The sequence below is a fragment of the Rhinolophus sinicus genome, chromosome 3 (assembly GCF_057876585.1).
Source record: "Rhinolophus sinicus isolate RSI-liver-muscle chromosome 3, RSI-T2T, whole genome shotgun sequence".
Classification (NCBI taxonomy): Eukaryota; Metazoa; Chordata; class Mammalia; order Chiroptera; family Rhinolophidae; genus Rhinolophus; species Rhinolophus sinicus.
The window spans coordinates 177,103,862-177,121,060 of record NC_142503.1 but is presented as its reverse complement, the minus strand read 5'-3'; the positions used below and the strand labels follow the sequence as shown (position 1 = coordinate 177,121,060).

At 38.8% G+C, this 17,199-nt stretch overlaps 1 protein-coding gene across 2 annotated transcripts in view; it reads right to left on the bottom strand.

Moving 5' to 3' along the window:
* Positions 1-15,613, bottom strand: part of PSEN1 (presenilin 1) — a 62,758-nt gene extending 47,145 nt beyond the window's left edge. Inside the window, exons 1-3 of one of the 2 annotated variants that reach the window (XM_019733624.3) lie at positions 15,476-15,613; positions 6,971-7,053; positions 6,743-6,882 (exon numbers count right to left, since the gene is read on the bottom strand). In XM_019733624.3, coding sequence (XP_019589183.1) covers positions 6,743-6,829 — 87 coding nt within the window. In that variant the 5' untranslated portion in view covers positions 6,830-6,882; positions 6,971-7,053; positions 15,476-15,613. The remainder of the gene's footprint in view (positions 1-6,742; positions 6,883-6,970; positions 7,054-15,475) is intronic. The other variant, XM_019733626.3, reaches the window with a different exon arrangement.
* Between the last annotated feature and the right edge of the window lie 1,586 nt (positions 15,614-17,199).

The following is a 17,199-nucleotide window of genomic DNA, read 5'->3' as shown; positions in this document are numbered from 1 at the left end:
TGCCTTTTTTAAAGTTTTATTTCTGTAATTAAAAGAAATACAAATAAAAGTTTGTAAACATTTTTCAGAAGTTATTAAGTCTTATAAACTTTTGTTTGTACCTTAGAAAGCATCTATCCTCCCTAATCTCTGTCCTACATGAATGTGTTGAGCAATCTGACGTACTTTTAGATTTTCTGAAAGCCTTGTTCTGCAATGTGCTTTTGTCACTTAATCTTATATCAGATACCTTTCTATGCCAGTACATATACCTCAATCTTGGGTATTGTGCTAATGAAATAAGTCAGACAGAGAAAGACAAATACCATATCATTTCACTTCTATGTGGAATCTAAAAAAATAAACCAACAAACAAAACAGAAACAAACTCATAGATACACAGAACAAACTGATGGTTGCAAGATGGGAGGGGGGCTTGGGGGCTGGGTGAAAAAGGGGAAGGGATTAAGAAATACAAACTGGCAATTAAAAAATAGTCCCAGGGATGTAAAGTACACGTACATCATAGGGAATATAGTTAGTAATATTGTAATAACTATGTACGGTGCCAGGTGGCACCAGACTTACCGGGAGAATCACTTTGTAATTCATATAAATATCTAACCACTATGCTGTATACCTGAAACTAATATAATATTAAATATCAACTGTAATTAAGTTTAAAAAAATGGTAAACACATACCTCCAATTTAAGTATTATAACAGCAGCATAGTAATAACAATTATGATAATAATTGTTAAGATTTATTGACCATGTACATGCTAGACACTATGCTACCGATGTTCTTCAGGTGATTTATCTCATTTAATCCTAATAAGACTGAATGTATTAATATTATAAACTTCATTTAGCAGATAAAGAAACTGAAGCTTAGAGAGGCCAGATAATTTGCCAAAGATCACAGAACTAAGAAGTTCTAAACAGATTCTAATTCAGATGGTTTAGTCAACAGATCCTACTATTAGCCATTACGTTATACTGACTGGGTAAACCGTTAGTAACGTAAGATTGAAGCTACCTCAAAATTCTCACTGTTGCAAATAATGCTTCAATAAATACTATTGTCTGTATTTCTTGGTACTCTTGTAATGTTTCTATAGCATAAAATGTGAGAAGTGAAAATGCTAGGTCAAAAGGTATGTGCATTTTTTTTCTATTAATTGCTAAATTATCTCCAAAAGGCATGTGGATTTGCAGACTCAATTAACAACTTGTCTCCAAAGAAACATGAACTTGACTCCCATGAAAAGCATACAAGAATGCCTATTTTCCCCACATCTTTAGTAGGAATGGGTATCAATCCTTGCTCACTGATAAGTGAAAAATGAAAAGTTCTTATTTCTATATCTCTGATTATTAGTAAGGTTCATCAACTAATCTTTTCATATATTTGGTGCCATTTTTATTTCTTCTTCTTCCACCATATATATTGCTCATATCCTTCGGTAATGTTACTGAGTTGTTCATGTTCCTTTTGACTTCATAAGAATTCTTTGTACATTAAGATATGTCATTATACATTATAAGCCTTTGCCCAGTTTGTTTTATGACTCTGTTCACGGCAGTTTTTGCCACATTTAAGTTTATAAATTTATATTGCTGAATATGACCTTAGATGATTTTACAAGTAAAACTTAATCTTACAACACTCCAAACTGTAATGTTTTTCAACATACACACATGTACATAGTTATAATGAATGTTCATAAATATCGCATTCTTCTTTTTTCATCTAATATTATTTCATGCATACATTTCAATGTAATAAGTCAAGATGCCTAAAGTTACAATGTATTCCATTATGTTGCTATATTTATACTCTGCATATTATTTACTTAATATGAATATTTATTTATTTATTTATAAGAAAAGTATCAATCCTGTAAGACTTTATGGATATTGTTTGGATTTCTACATTTAGAAATTTAAGGCTCCTAAACCTGCCCTGTAGGAAAAACTAGAAGAGTAGTTTAACTGAAGAACCCGCAAGTTACGTGGAAAACTTGAACATATTTATTAATCATAGGCAATATGTTTCCAACAGCACACAAAAATCCATCCAGCACGTGTCCAAGCTTTGTGACTCCCTGGAGTTAGAGCTTTAACCATCGCTTTAACATCAAGGAAGGCTGTCATTTCCTTGAACAGTGAACATTAACTGGTTCACTGAACAGGGAGCATTAACATTAAACAAAAATACTATTAGGTTGGTGCAAAAGTTATTGCGGTTTTTGCAATTATTTTTAATCTTTTAAACCGCAACTACTTTTTCACCAACCTAATATTTATGGGGCTATTGTGTTGGGCTTGAACCTAACGAGTTTTTAAACAAACTATTAAGATCTGTGCCAAACATTTCTGACTTTACTCTCATACAAAAGCAAGCACGTTCCTCTGGAGGTCACCAAGATTTTAAGTTCTTTTTCTCCTTACTTCACTTTGACACAACTGGGAAAACAAATTCATTTCTATAAACAGTACAGTAACAGTACTAAAGGCTAACTGGGCCTGTGAACCCTATTCAGTTTAAATTTAGATCATTTCTTTCATTTATTTTTTCCCCCTCGTCCTTAGTACTTAAACATCACTTTAAATAGCTTATAGGTTTGCTTTCTGTTTAATCTTACAGGATTTCTCATACTTAAAAAAAGGTGACCCACTATCATCTAGAAAATGAGGTTAGTTCTGCCAGTCTATGATTTGCTAACAACTTAGTAAAGTTCTTTACATTTAATGTTTTGAATTCAGAAAAGATATTGCAGATGACCTTCCTTTATAAAGAGCAGATACATTTTAATGTTGTAAATTTAGCAGCTGATGGTAAAGGATTTATATAAGTGTTCTCCAGCAATTGCTTTATATAGAGAATCATTATTGATCTTTCAATGAATTACTACTTTAGGGCTTTTTTAGTTAACAAATGATTGATTTTTTTCCATTCTAAATCAAAAAGGTTATTAACAATGTATTTCCTTAAGGACTAGAAAATTCGGGTCAGAATTAACTAATATAAATAAAATACCGAGTATTCAATTTATAAATCCAATAGCTTTTCTCTAATGTCATTACATAAGTATAATGGTTCTCAAACTATGATCCCTGGGCCAGAAGCACTGGCCAGAAACGCAAATTCTCTAGCCCCATCCCTGACCTACAAAACTCGGGGTTTGGGGCCAAAGCATTTGTATTAACACTTCTTTCAGGGGATTTCAATGCACACAAAGATTTGGAAATCACTGTTCTACTAGCACACAATATACAAATATATATAAAATACAAATGAATTTCAGACTTCAAAAAAATTCACCGTTTTGTATCTTAGAAAAGCAAAAAGGTCTCAGAACCTAGTCCACATAAATCATGTAAGTCTATACCAAATCAAAGCATAAATTTTCACTATTCTGAAGTTTCTATTTTCAGTTTCCTCTAGTTTTAGTATATTCTTATAATGTCAGTAGAAATGAAATGGAGGCTGACTTCTGGCAACGAATTATGACAAGTGAAGGAAAAAGAGCTCTACCATCAAAATTTTGCACCAGAAAAATAAAACCTTACAATTTTTTTAACAGACATAGTAAAACAAAGGATTATGACAGATCACAAACTATAGAAAAAGGCCCAGATAATGTTCTTGTATGTAACAGTTCCACTATCCAAGAGGAGAAATAAAACAATTAATCCACAAAAACAGTCATCTATGTCCAATTTAAATTTGGATCTACCCCCTTTTTCATAACCAACCAGAGCATATATTTATATAGTGGCTTCTTTATAGCTGTAAGAACTTAATAAGATACTTTTCCTCTTTTTTGGGGTTTAAAAAACACATTAGTCCAAAAATGAATACAGAGACCTCTATTTTTTTTTCCTTAGAATTTTCTTCCCATAGTAAGTATCTCCTTTAGGCATTGTGTTTTTCTGAGGTAAGAGACAGTTGGAAGAACAAAAAGTATACCAAACATGTTTGGCGTTAGAAAGCAGTTTTAAGTTCCAAGTCTGTCATTTAACTTTCTATGTTATCTTGGATAAGCATTTGAATTGTAAAATGGGAATAATACCTACCCCATGACAACTGAAAAGTATGAGAATGTATAAAGAAGATCTTTGTAAGTTATAGAGGGCATTTTTAAGGATAAACAAAAGAGAAACTTACCATGTTTCCCCGAAAATAAGACCTAGCCGGACCATCTGCTCTAGTGTGTGTTTTGGAGCAAAACTTAATATAAGACCGGGTCTTATTTTACTAAAACATATAGTATAGGACCAGGTCTTATATTAATTTCTGTTCCAAAAGACGCATTAGAGCTGATGGTCCAGCTAGGTCTTGTTTTCGGGGAAACACAGTATTTGACATCACATTTTTAACAGCAGTCAAAATCATACAAATAAATCAGGCCTGATGGTCTAGACAGTGGTACCCTAACAAATATGGAAGGTACCACTGAGAATATTAGCACTAAGACTTGCTAAAAATAAACCATGAACATATGTAATTACAAATAAAAATCCCACGCAACTGTACCTCCTCTATCACACCCTTTATTTCAAGGGAATATTTTATTCATCAGTCACTAAGGTGTACCAAAAGGCAGGAAAATAATACCATGAAAGCCCTACAAAACCTGAGTGTGAGGGATAGAAATACTACATTAACAACAGAGAGCTCACTAGGTGCCCAGCACTGTTCTTGGAGCTGGGGATGCAAGAGTGAACAAAGCAGATTATGTACCTGGCCTCAAGCAGCTTACACATAGCAGGGGGAAACAGAGAAAGAAAATCCACAAGTAAACAGGTAGTATGCCAGAAATACTATGTACAAAAGCAGCATAAGGGTATAGGGAGTGCCAGGTGGCAGGGAAGGGAGGGGGAGCCGAGGAAGGCCAGGCCTCACTGCTAAGGTGACTCATGAGGTGACCTGAAGGAAGTGAAGGGAGCCATGTGAAGAGAGGGAGAATAACCCAAGGCTCAGAGGCAGATCTGAGGAAGCGGTGGATGAGGGGAGGGTGGTAAGAGATAAGACAGAGATGGGGCAGAGGTAGGGAAAGGTTAAAACCTCACAGACCAGATTGTATTCTGAGATGAGATGCCTCTGGAGGGTTTGGGTCAAATGAGTGACATGTAATTGTGTTTTTTCAAACCTTGTTAGTTGTGGAATCTTTTGTTCAAGGGATCCAGGGGAGATTTGTAACTAGGAGCTGCTCTGGTTAAGGAAGGGGTGCCCAGAGCCCTGACTATGCTGTTTCCACTTACCCACTCCCTCCTCTGAAGTAACAGTTTAAAAATGAGTACAAAGTCTATAACGTCCAAATTTTCACATCCTGTATCCAAAGAACTTCATAATCTGGCCCCATCCTAACTTTTCAAAAAGCTGTTTGTACAGAACAGTGAAAAAGAGTAATCAAGCTGCTGATGCACAGGAGAGGAGCAAATGTGTTGTCACAAAAATCAGTCCTAGTAACACCCCTTTATCGACTGAGCACCAAGGCACATGGTGCAAAGTCCCTCTCCCTTCCCCCACACACCTCTAAGTTTACAGCTTGTGTTCGCTTTCAGGCTTCCCTTGATATTCATTTTAACTTGATTTCACTTGATTAAAAATGTTCTAGCAATACAATGTGGTCTGCCTTTGTTGACATTAGATCTCTGGATATGGCCTCCCTATCAATTTATATTTTAGGAAAATTCTTCCTCCACTAGTGTTACTTCTATCAGTAATGACTTCCCAGTTTGCTCTATTCAAGTCCTACCCATCCCTCAAAGTCTACTTTGTAAAGCTTTTTTCCCCACATTTTAACCTTCAGTTGGAATTCCAGATCTTCAGAGTGGGAAGCGAACTTCCAGGCCATCTAGTGCTCTAGTTTGCTGCTCATTCCACAGACTAACCGTCTGCAGGTAGGGCTGGTAGTCTTCCAGCCTTTGTGACCGCTTTGAGTGACAAGCACACACTAGCCCACAAGGCACTCCATGATCTTTCAGACATAGAGTAATTGTGAGAAAATTGTTTTCACTGATCCAGAGCCTGTGTTGTGGTCTCTTCCCCCACTGGTTCTGCCCTCTGGTTGAAACAGCTGTCTGATTCCCTCGCCCCCAAGCCTCCAGTATAGCTTACTGTTGGCCTTATGTTTTCGCCCATTCTGGCTCCACCTCTAAAAATCCTACCGATTCCCCAACCATCTCATAGGCCCCCTACAGAAGCCACATTCAATCCATAATGATTAGCTAACGGTCGCAGGCTGATCTGAGGTCTCTGTGTGTAGCCAGTGAAGCCTCTGTGTCCCATGCCATGGATTACACCCCTTTCCTGATTTTCGCCTTTGAACTCTCTTAGGACTCTACACTTGGACTTGCATTCATCATCATGCATTCTGTCACTGAACACTGACTGAGCACTGTCAGGAACTATGCTAGATACTGAAAAAATTAAAGTAAAATATACTCAGCCTATAGAAGAGTAGGGCAAGATAGATAAAATAATAATAGCCGAGTAAGAAGGCTTCAGTGAAGGAGGTGATATGGTGATATCTGAGCCAGGTAGGAACTGTGTAACACCCGTGTCTCACATAGCCTTGTGTCCCCAGCACCGAAAGTACAGTGCTTTGCCCTCAGATGAAGGTCAGAAAATACATGAATTTGGTAAAGATGAGAAAGCCTGCTCAGCCCCTGAAGCCTCTCTCAGAGGCGGGGCAGGGGATCACTGAATCCCCAGTCTGGCAAAGGCAGTTGCAGAGGCTGACACTGTACCTGGCTACGTACAGTATTGCTCAGGTGACTGTCCTCGGACATCTGTGCATTCTGGAAGTAGGACAAGGGTGCAGGTAACTCTGTCATCGGAGCAACTGTACTGAAATACCTTTTCACAGAAAACAAAGCCTCTTGGGGTTCTGAAAAGGGAAAAAGAAAACAATCCTTTGTGCATTACAATTTTTTACTTGTAAACACTTTCATAAATTACATTTAGCAAAAACAAACCTTTTTTTCATGTGTTCTCCTCCAGGCCAAGCTTTCTTAAGGACCTTGTAGGCTGTTGTCACTTGCAGGCTCCCGGGTTTGGTCTGAAACAGGTCAGGCAGAGTTGGTCAAATCCTAGTAAATCCATTCACATCCATTAAATACTTATAAAACCAATTTGTAAACCACAAATTTATTAATTTGCCATCACTTTCAACTGACAACTTTTATCAGCTCAAGATACCCCTTTAGTAATGGATAGATCTACCTGACAAACCACATATTTTCATAAAGCTACTTAATGATTTCAGATATAGAGCAGGGGGAGTTGAATAATCTTAAAGAACGTTCTCATCAACATTCCTTTTTCTATGCTGACCAAGCCAACCTAATTTTTATACCTCCATAAAACTATTTGTCTAGTGCTTTTAATTTTGCAAAATTCTATCATCTCATTTTAGCCTTACTATAATGCCCCAAGACAGGGTAAACAGGTAACATATGTACTTTACAAAAGCAGAAGGGGACCCAAGTTCAGTGACTTGCTTAAAAAATCCCACAATTGGTAAGACCAGGATAAAAGACACAGACTGCTGACTCCTGGCCTCGGGTCTCTCCTTTGCATCCTCGCACAGCCCATTTATATACATCACTGTCTCCCTTCCTGGGCCACATTCCTATGTGCATGGCTACCTTAATCTCTATCAGTCAATTCTTGATGACTTCATATTTCCTTTTCACAGAAAGTCTTTAAAAACACAGAAGGAAAAATCCTGTCTGCATACCTAAGCAGTATTCTAATTCATATGTAGTCCCTAAAACATTACCATGCACACATTTATTTACATGAAAGCATTTTGTCAATGTCCTGTTTCATTTTCACTTTTCAGGATCCTCTACCCTTTAAATTCTCCACTTTTTTTATTATGATTTTTCATAAAAAACACATTCAGCAACTTTTCCCTCCAGTAAAGGTATCAAGTTCAAATTCACCCTTAATCATCTATATTTGGCTCATTCAAATCATGACAAATTTTAAGCCAGGGATGCTTTCCCTTCTATCCTACATGCTTTTATATACCATGCCTACCTTTTTCCTCCCCTCCAACTTCGGCCCATAGCTAGGAGGCTGGGATCAGGGCATTGCAAATTAATATTAACTAAACAAGACATAATTAATGTAAATTTGTTTTAAAAATAAAGTGAATTAAAAATAGAAATAGAGACAATACTTGTATGGGGGCTATTCACTGGAAGGGGGTACAGGGGAAGATTTGGAGGGGATTGGTAATGTTTTATTTCTTGATGTGAGTGCTACTTACAGAGGGATTTCAGTCTGTGAAAATGCTCTAAGATGTATACACCTATGATCGGCGCACATTTCTATATACGTCAATTAAAAAATTTAAGATTTTGTAGGAATAAACCTATATGTAGGATTACTCATACCACTGTCCTGTCTTTTAAAATGGATAAAATTAAAACTTGGCAATATGTATGCTGGCTTATCCAAAAGAGAAGTGGATTCCAACAGAACAGTTATATTTTCTAAGTATTCAAAGTAAATATTCTAATCTATACTTCTAGATTTTTAAAAGTTGACTAACTGAAATTGTAACATTAATGTAGCATTAATGATCAGCAAACAGAGCATATATCATTCCCTTCTTTTCCACAAAAATATTTAGTACAGCACCTATCTCAGTAAACCCAGAAATGCCACAGGATGGCAATAGAAAAAAGTTGCAATTGATTATCTCTACTGATTGCTCTGAAGACTATACCATATCATTTAAAGTACAGCTCTATTACAAAAATAACCCCTTAGAGGGCCGGCCCGGTGGCTCAGGCAGTTAGAGCTCCATGCTCCTGACTCCGAAGGCTGCTAGTTTGATTCCCACATGGGCCAGTGGGCTCTCAACCACAAGGTTGCGGGTTCAACTCCTCGAGATCCGCAAGGGATGGTGGGCAACGCCCCCTGCAACTAAGATTGAACACGGCACCTTGAGTTGAGCTGCCGCTGAGCTCCCAGATGGCTCAGTTAGTTGGAGCACGTCCTCTCAACCACAAGGTTGCCAGGTTGACTCCCGCAAGGGATGGTGGGCTGTGCCCCCTGCAACTAGCAACGGCAACTGGACCTGGGGCTGAGCTGCACCCTCCACAACTAAGACTGAAAGGACAACTGGACTTGGAAAAAAAGGCCTGGAAGTACACACTGCTCCCCAATAAAGTCCTGTTCCCCTTCCCCAAAAAAATCTAAAAAAAATAATAATAACCCCTTAGAAAGCTGCCATTAATAGTCTCTTATAAGCCCTCAGAAACAAGATAACAAGTAAAGAAGACAGTGTTAACCAAATGAAATAAGCAAAGGGAAAGAAAGGGCAATGCAGGCAAAAATATATAAGAAGTAAATAAAGTATATTATATTTACAAGAAAAATTAGAAGGTAAGTGATTATTCACTAAATATGAGTTTACTGGCTGTCTACCTATATCAAAACTCAGAGACAGACACTGAAAGAATTTAATTAATTAATTTCACTTACCCATTCTACAGATGAAAACAATGTGACATACAGAATTTCACTAACTTGCCCAAGGTCACGTCCAGTAAGCAAAAGAGAAAAGGCTCACATATTACACTATGTTGCCTCTGTGTAAAATTCCCGCCCTTGAGGAGTATACAATGATTATTAAGACATATTGAGCTGATTTTTATTACTAGTAAAACTACTGCTTAGAAGTAAATGGGATCCTAAAACAAAACAAAAACTACCATATTTCCCCGAAAATAAGACCTAACCGGAAAATAAGCCCTAGCATGATTTTTCAGGATGACATCCCCTGAACATAAGCCCTAATGCGTGTTTTGGAGCAAAAATTAATATAAGACCCAGTCTTATTTTCGAGGAAACACAGCAGTAGTAGTAAATGAGATCTCAAGCTTCAATAACTGGTCTAACTATAAATTAAAAACTGAAGCCCCTAAAGCATTCCTAATATATAGTCCTAAATTTATTCATGTATTTTTTTAAAGAAAGCTACAGTGAGAATCTGGTCATTTTAAGTAGTTCCCGTTATTAGCCTTATGCTTATAGAATCTGTTCAGCTATTATAAGAAACCATACACACTGATTATCACATTGGAGCTTTCTCAGACAAATCTTGCAAGAATCATCAATAATACTTTAGCACATCCCAATACTATTTTCAAAGACATATCTGTGAAACACTAAGGCTCAGGGAAGGTAAAAGAATTGACCAGCGCACAATTATGGGGCAGGTAACACCAGTTTCAGAGCCCAGGTCTTCTGATGCCCAGCCCAGGTCTTTTCTAGTTCACCAGGAGAAAGCTCAGGCCTCCGCTGATGCTTTGAAGATCACAATGCTACATATAAGGGGTCCCTCCCTGGAAGAGTTGCTCTTTACATGAGCTCAGTAGAAAGCAGAGGCTTCAAGCAACAGGGTTAAGCTAGGTCTTTAGTCAGGTCTGGCGAACAAATAAACATTGTTGGTACAAAGAAAGGAGCAGGCCTAAAGCCATATTTGATTCTGGTCCAGTAACAGCTGAAAACAATTGATGACTCCATGGAGAAAGCCCATGACCCCACTGTTCAGGCCGTGTGGCAAAAGACACTAGTGGACTTTATAACATTCTTAGCAGTGCCGTGAGAACAAGAAAAGATAGTTGTTGGAGATTGAGGATCTTTCATGTGACCTTTTCTCTCTGGCCACCTGCTAAAGATTTTCTGAGATGGACAAAACATACTTGAATACACTGCCGTCCAATTCTTTATTCTCAAGACACTTAATCATATAAAAGAAAAAAGAAATCCTTCCCTGATGGGCAACTAAAATTTCTTTCTATTATATACTAAGAGCTAAAAAAGAAAAAGCCCCAGGAGAATACAAATAATCTTGGAGCCTAGCTGTGCTGAACAGAAAAGTCTATCTAACCACAAAACCTACCCCTCAGCACTTCAAAAAGTAAAACCAGAGCAATGTTTAGAATCACAAAAGAAGTTTATTAAAAATCCCTTTTAAGGAAGCACCAACAGAAAAATACATTTCTGTCTCTCACTATATCCCAAGGTAACAACTAAACCGTCAAACTCTTATAACATGTTTACTTAATTATTGATTCCACTTTCTTTCTTCACTCTCAGAGATAAATGTGAACAAAATTTGTACTCCACAGAAACAAACATTTCCATGGATCTTCTCTAGCACAAAGGGCTTGTAGCTGGTTTTAATGACTCTCGCCACTTGACTAGTTTCTCCTTCACTTAGAAAACTACCTGAAATATTTTTTAATAGTGTCTTTGTATTGTAATGCTAAGAAATTTTCAAGTGCCAAATGAGCTTGTGATTTATTGTATTTTCCACAAAAATATTTAATCAGCTTTAATGTTACTTTGACAGCTTCTTCCTGGACAGGCAGCCCCAGTTCTGATTATATGGATGGAATGGGAGAGCCTCTATTTGAGTTTTTAAAAGCTCACATCCAACAATAACCTGCCAATCTCCAAAATTAATAAAAATAATTTGAAACTAATTTAAAATTTCAGAAATCCATCCTGGATTTTGAGACTAGGAGCAGATCATTTCCCCAGCCCTACAACAGGCTTTGTGAAAGTGGCAGACTAAAAGGAGCAAGGACAGTGACGGCCTATTTGGTGATTTTTGTTTTCCTTCTTCCATCCCACTCCACTTCTGTGAACCATCTGTGATAGATTAGATTATTATTCAGCAAATATTTACTCCCTGCCCCAGCCTCCTTAAGGGAAGGATATACGTCCCCTCTGTAGTAATGGTGGGCTTGGCTCTGTGACTGACTTGGGCCTCAAGGTGGGTGCAGCCTACCCTCCACCACATGCCTTTGGGCACATCCTATGACTTGCTTTGGTCAAGAGGATCTTAGCAGATGTGGCCCACAGGCAGACACCTGAACCGTGCTTGTGAAACTGGCCTCGCCTTCTTGTACTTCGGCTGTTGCCTGAGCTTACTGTGGGTAGCCACTGCCCATTCAGCCCAAGCCCCAGAATAAGACACGCAAAGCAAAACTGCCCTAGCTGGTCCACAGACCTACACCTTGAAGCAGAGCCTTGAGTGAGGACAAGTGCTGTAAGGCACTGAATTTTGGAGAAGTCTGTTATATAGAGAGTTATTGTAGTTTTTTAAAAATAATAGTGGTTGGGGGTAGCCAGATGGCTCAGTTGGTTAGAGTCTGAGCTCTCAACCACAAGGTTGCCGGTTCAATTCCAGCAAGCGAGGGTGGGCTGCACCCCCTGCAACTAAAGATTGAAAACGGCGACCGGACTTGGAGCTGAGCTGCACCCTCCACAACTAGACTGAAGGACAACGACTTGGAGCTGATGGGCCCTGGAGAAACACACTGTTCCCCAATATTCCCCAATAAAAATAAATAAACAAACAAAAATGGTTATGTGGTCTCAGACAATGCAATGAAAATGAACAAATCCAGAATCCTTTATCTGAAACCCTTAGGACTAAATATATTTAGAATTCTTTTTTTTTTTTTTTTTATAAAGGTAATATGATGCAAACACCACATGTTTTATAATATCCTCTTAGGGCTTTAGAACCACAAAATCAAACACATTAAGAAATATACAGTGAAACATATAATAGTCTTAAATTACATAAATAGGTTCAGGTTAAAGTAAGCCTTTCAATTTTTCCAGGGGCTTTTGGATTTAAGAACCATGGACATGGAACAGTATTATCAGTATGTGTAAAATAATAAAGAACCTTTCCCACCAAAAGACATTCAATTTCAGTAACTCTACATGGAAGGTATGATTACTCTGAATCATTGTCTCAAATTGACTGTAGAAATGGAGAGAATGCAACTAATCTTTAATGAAAAAAATGAATACATCTAATTAATTTGTAAGTCACTGGTTATATTCAGCAAAGTTTCCATTCTTTCTTTTTGCTTTAGATCAACTTAAGGAACTGTACTAGGCATTGTGAAAACCAAACATTATACCCTTTCATCAAAAAACACTTACTGGGTTTCTTCTACATAACCAGACACTGTGATGAGTGCTGGCGATGCTACTGAATCACATAATGCTTCTGTTTACTTAAAGAGTTTACTATATAGAGGGGAAGACAGACAAGTACATTTTTATATTAATTACATGTTGAAATAAAAAATATTTTAGATGTATTGGGTTACATAAAATTTATTATTCAAATTAATTTATCTACTTCTTTCTACCTTCAAAAAAATGTTTATTAGGAAGTTTAAAATTAACATTTGTGGTTCACGTTATGTTTCTATTGGACAGTGGTGCTCTAAATCTTCAGTTCTTTCTGCTACACCAGGCCTAACATTGAAAATCCCTGACAACCTTTTCTTTCCTGAAGCTTCCCTCCCTTCCTCAGCTTTTGTGACACTGCTCTACGGAGGTTTTCCTCCCGCCACTCATTCTCCTCAGCTGGCTCCCCGATCTTCTTCCACCCCATCATTATAAATGTTCCTAGGAGTCTGCCTGGGCCTCCTGTTCCCTTCCTTTTCTTAGGTGTCTCCTCCATTGCTCCAACTTCAGCTGGTGAGTCTATTTAAGTGACTCTCATGTTTATAGTTCCATGCCTGTCTAGGGGACATTTTCACCTGTTGGCACTTCAAAGTGATACTTCCAAACCACTTCCTCATCTTCCACTCTAAAATAGTTCTTTGCCAACTTCCTTATTTCTGCAATCGTCTTCCCCCATTCTCCAAACTTAAAGCCTCCTAGTCAACTTTACACTTTATTTCTTGCACCTCAATTGGATGCTATGTCTTGTTCATGTTTTTCCTCCTAAGTCTCTGCCTGATTATGCAAAGTCACCTCAATTCTCTTATCCATTCTAGCCCCAACTACCAGATTAATGTTCCTAAAGCAAAGCTCAGACCACAACACAGTGCCACACTTTCGAAACATCTTACAAATCTGCCTGGCATCTATCACATGAAGGAGAAGCAGTATTAGAGGCCTTTGAAAGGTTTTTCAGAACGTATCCGATAGGAGTATCTCCCTACAATCTGATATAATAGTGGGGGAGCACAAGCAAAAGGAAACAGACACATGTTCTATCTTTCCTGCTACCATGGTTCTCAGAGACCAACTCCTATCCTCCAGTTTTCCACAAATGGAAATTCATGCAGTTTAGGATTAGTAGCAGCCATTAACTTAAAATTCAGCAATAAATCATATCCATTCAGAGGAAAGTATTCCTAGAACTGTGGGAACTGTCTACCCAGGAACCAGAAATAAAAGAATGGAAAACCAGATGCTAGATGCCACATCTATCATATTTTGGGGGTGGGGGGGGAAGGGATGGGCAAGGTGGAGAGGACTCCATGCACGCAATAGGCTTCTTTCTTCATTGTTTTAGGCTTGTTATTAAACGGGGGGTGGGGGGAAGGGAGAAGAAGGGGGGGACCTTAAGTTGGTTGAATTCTGCACATGAGTTGAGAACTGAAATAGGCTATTGCAGGTGACTGAAAATTAGCCAAATGCAACAGGCTCAAATCTACTTTCCTATTTTATCATCCTTCATAATAGTTATTTAATATTGAGGCTGGATCACTGGACGTTTAAATCCAAAGGGCCCCTGTTTGTATTACACCCTATGATTATCATGCCCTCCCTACTTCAACTCCAAGGGTGAAAATCTTTCCACTGCAAAAGATAATTAAAAGAACAAGATTCCCTTAACCAGATATGATCTCTACCTGCCTCAAATTTCAGAGAATGTTATGACCTTTATATTGTGCTCTGCTATATATTTATTATATATGACGCATAGTTGTCTGCACACTATTCTTATCTCCTGTAGTATAAACCTTGAATACTTTATTAATCTTGTCCAAATCAGGCAAGCAATGATTTAAAATTTATTATTAAATCACTTTCCCACAAGAGCAGATATTTATTTGAAAGGAATCTGGGCGGGAAGAAAACGCAAATGTCTAAGATACATGCAAAGCATCACACATACATGCTTCGTGACAATGCCCATCAAGGCAAAAGCATCGGACCCTGTTTTCCGCCTCGAATGTGAGACATAAAGAACTTAGCCTGAGTGCCACTCGCTTCCCTTGGACAAGGACAGACTCAGGACACGAGGCGAGGAGTTTCACCAGTTGCTCAATCAGACTCAGCGCAACGCGCTTCCTCTTTCTCCAGCTCCACTCAGTGAAGGCTGTCAATCCCGGCCCAAGGCACCTGCGCCCTGAGACATCTTCGGGAAACCAGCACTTCCGGACCAAGGCTCCGAAGGGTAGTCTCTCTTCAACCCGACCGCGCGCCGCGCCCGGAACTCGAGAAACGGGCCGCCCCTTCTCGTCCCCCACACGGGGCTCCTCTGTCCCTGCCCGGCCGCGCCCCGCTCATCCTCGAGGACACCGGCTCCGCGGCCCCGGCCGCGACAAAGAGTCGGGCCCTGTTCGCGGCCGCCTGTGTCGACACCGGATGAGGGACGCCAGCCTCTCCCCGAACTCCCCATCACGCACCTACTCCTTTCTCGCCGCCGCCGGCCGCTTGCAGCCGAGGTTCCTTCGCGAGTAGCAGCTGTTTTGTTTCCGATGTGAAATCGCTGCCTCTGGAGCTGCCCAGCTCAGACCCCGCCCCAAAGGCTCACCGGTGTCGTCATTTCCGGCCCTGGCGTCGTTGGCGGCCGATCTACCGGGGGAGGTACCTAGAGGGGGCAGGGCGGGACCCAGGGAAAAAGGGTGGAGCTTCCGGTTGCACGCGCGAATTACCGGGGAAACCCTGCGCTTCGGGCCGCCTCGGATCTGGAGAAACCCGCCCAGAGTGCCAGGATGAGTCTGGAGGTTGTCAGGGACCCGAGACACAGCTCTTCGGTCGAGAACCAACGTTTATGTAAACTGGGGCCAGCGTGTACTTCTCCCGGCCCACAAGTGATGGCATCTTAAACCTGACGTTTACCATTTTTCTATGGTACCTATCTGTAGTGTTTCTCAATGTGAATCAGCTGCACCACAAGCAAGAAACGCTAATTAAAACTATAAATACACCCCCTAACCAGGGAATTAAAACTTCTGGCAGGTGGGGAGAACCTGAGAAACTGCATTTTAAACAAACATTTTCTGAGATTCTTAGGCTCCAAGTTTAAGAACCATCTTCCTAAATGGTAAGCTTCCAGAACACAAAATGTCTCATTTTTGTAATCCCAACTTTAATGGTCAGCTATGAATCTGTGCACGATAATCTAAGAGTCATCAATTCAACTAATATGTGGTAAACAGACTTGTAGTGTCATTTAATTCAAACAACATGGGTTGTGAAGAATTTTTATTCATTTTTGTTTATAGAAATTTTCTTTCTGGGCATTTTAGATTGCCATTCCTAATTTGGCCTTCATTTAAGTAGTAAAATGAAACGTAAAGATTTGTCAATTAAATAAAGATGAAAATGTAAGCATTCAAATGCAAATAAATATTTTAATTTAACATACCCACACTTCAAAAAATCTACGTTTATTAAAAATTATAAGCTCACTTTGGTCTGCAATATTAATGTAATAGTAATAGTTCCTGGGTTTGAAATATATATGTGAATTTTCCAGTTTTCTTCCTGACACCTAGGACTGCCCATTTGGGAATCCTTCTTATACTCCTTTATATCCAGTGGCATTCACAAATCAATTTCACTATCTTTTACTGAACAAAAACTATCTCAATTTCATATTGTTAACGGAAGGATGAAATATGACGTGGAAAAATTTCTAAGCCTTTTGACATAAAACCTTGCAGCAGTTTTTGGGTACAATTGGAAACATTCATAGAACTTATTTAAAAGGGCTGGGTAAATAAGCCTCATATACACATTTGCATGCCTGCTTACATTTATTTGCATAAAAATTTTTTTTTACTTCATATGAAAGGAGAAAAAAATGGTAACAGTGTTTAGTCCACTTTGACTCTCAAGCTCAGTTTTCTCAATCTGTCCACCATATATAGTATTCGTGCCTGATGAGTACCTGAAACAGCACTCTCCACAAAATAAGCATAAGCCTCTACTATTACATAAGTTTATCAAGAAACGCTATGATAAGATTCAAAGTAACAACATACAGTTCTGTAAGGAGAAAATGTTCTGGGACGGACTAGGAATAAAGCCTGTAGTATTGAGTTGTTCTCAAGCATCATTTTTTGAAGATTATATTCATGAACATACAAAATAAGTATCTGTTTGCCTCAAACATGTATTTTTC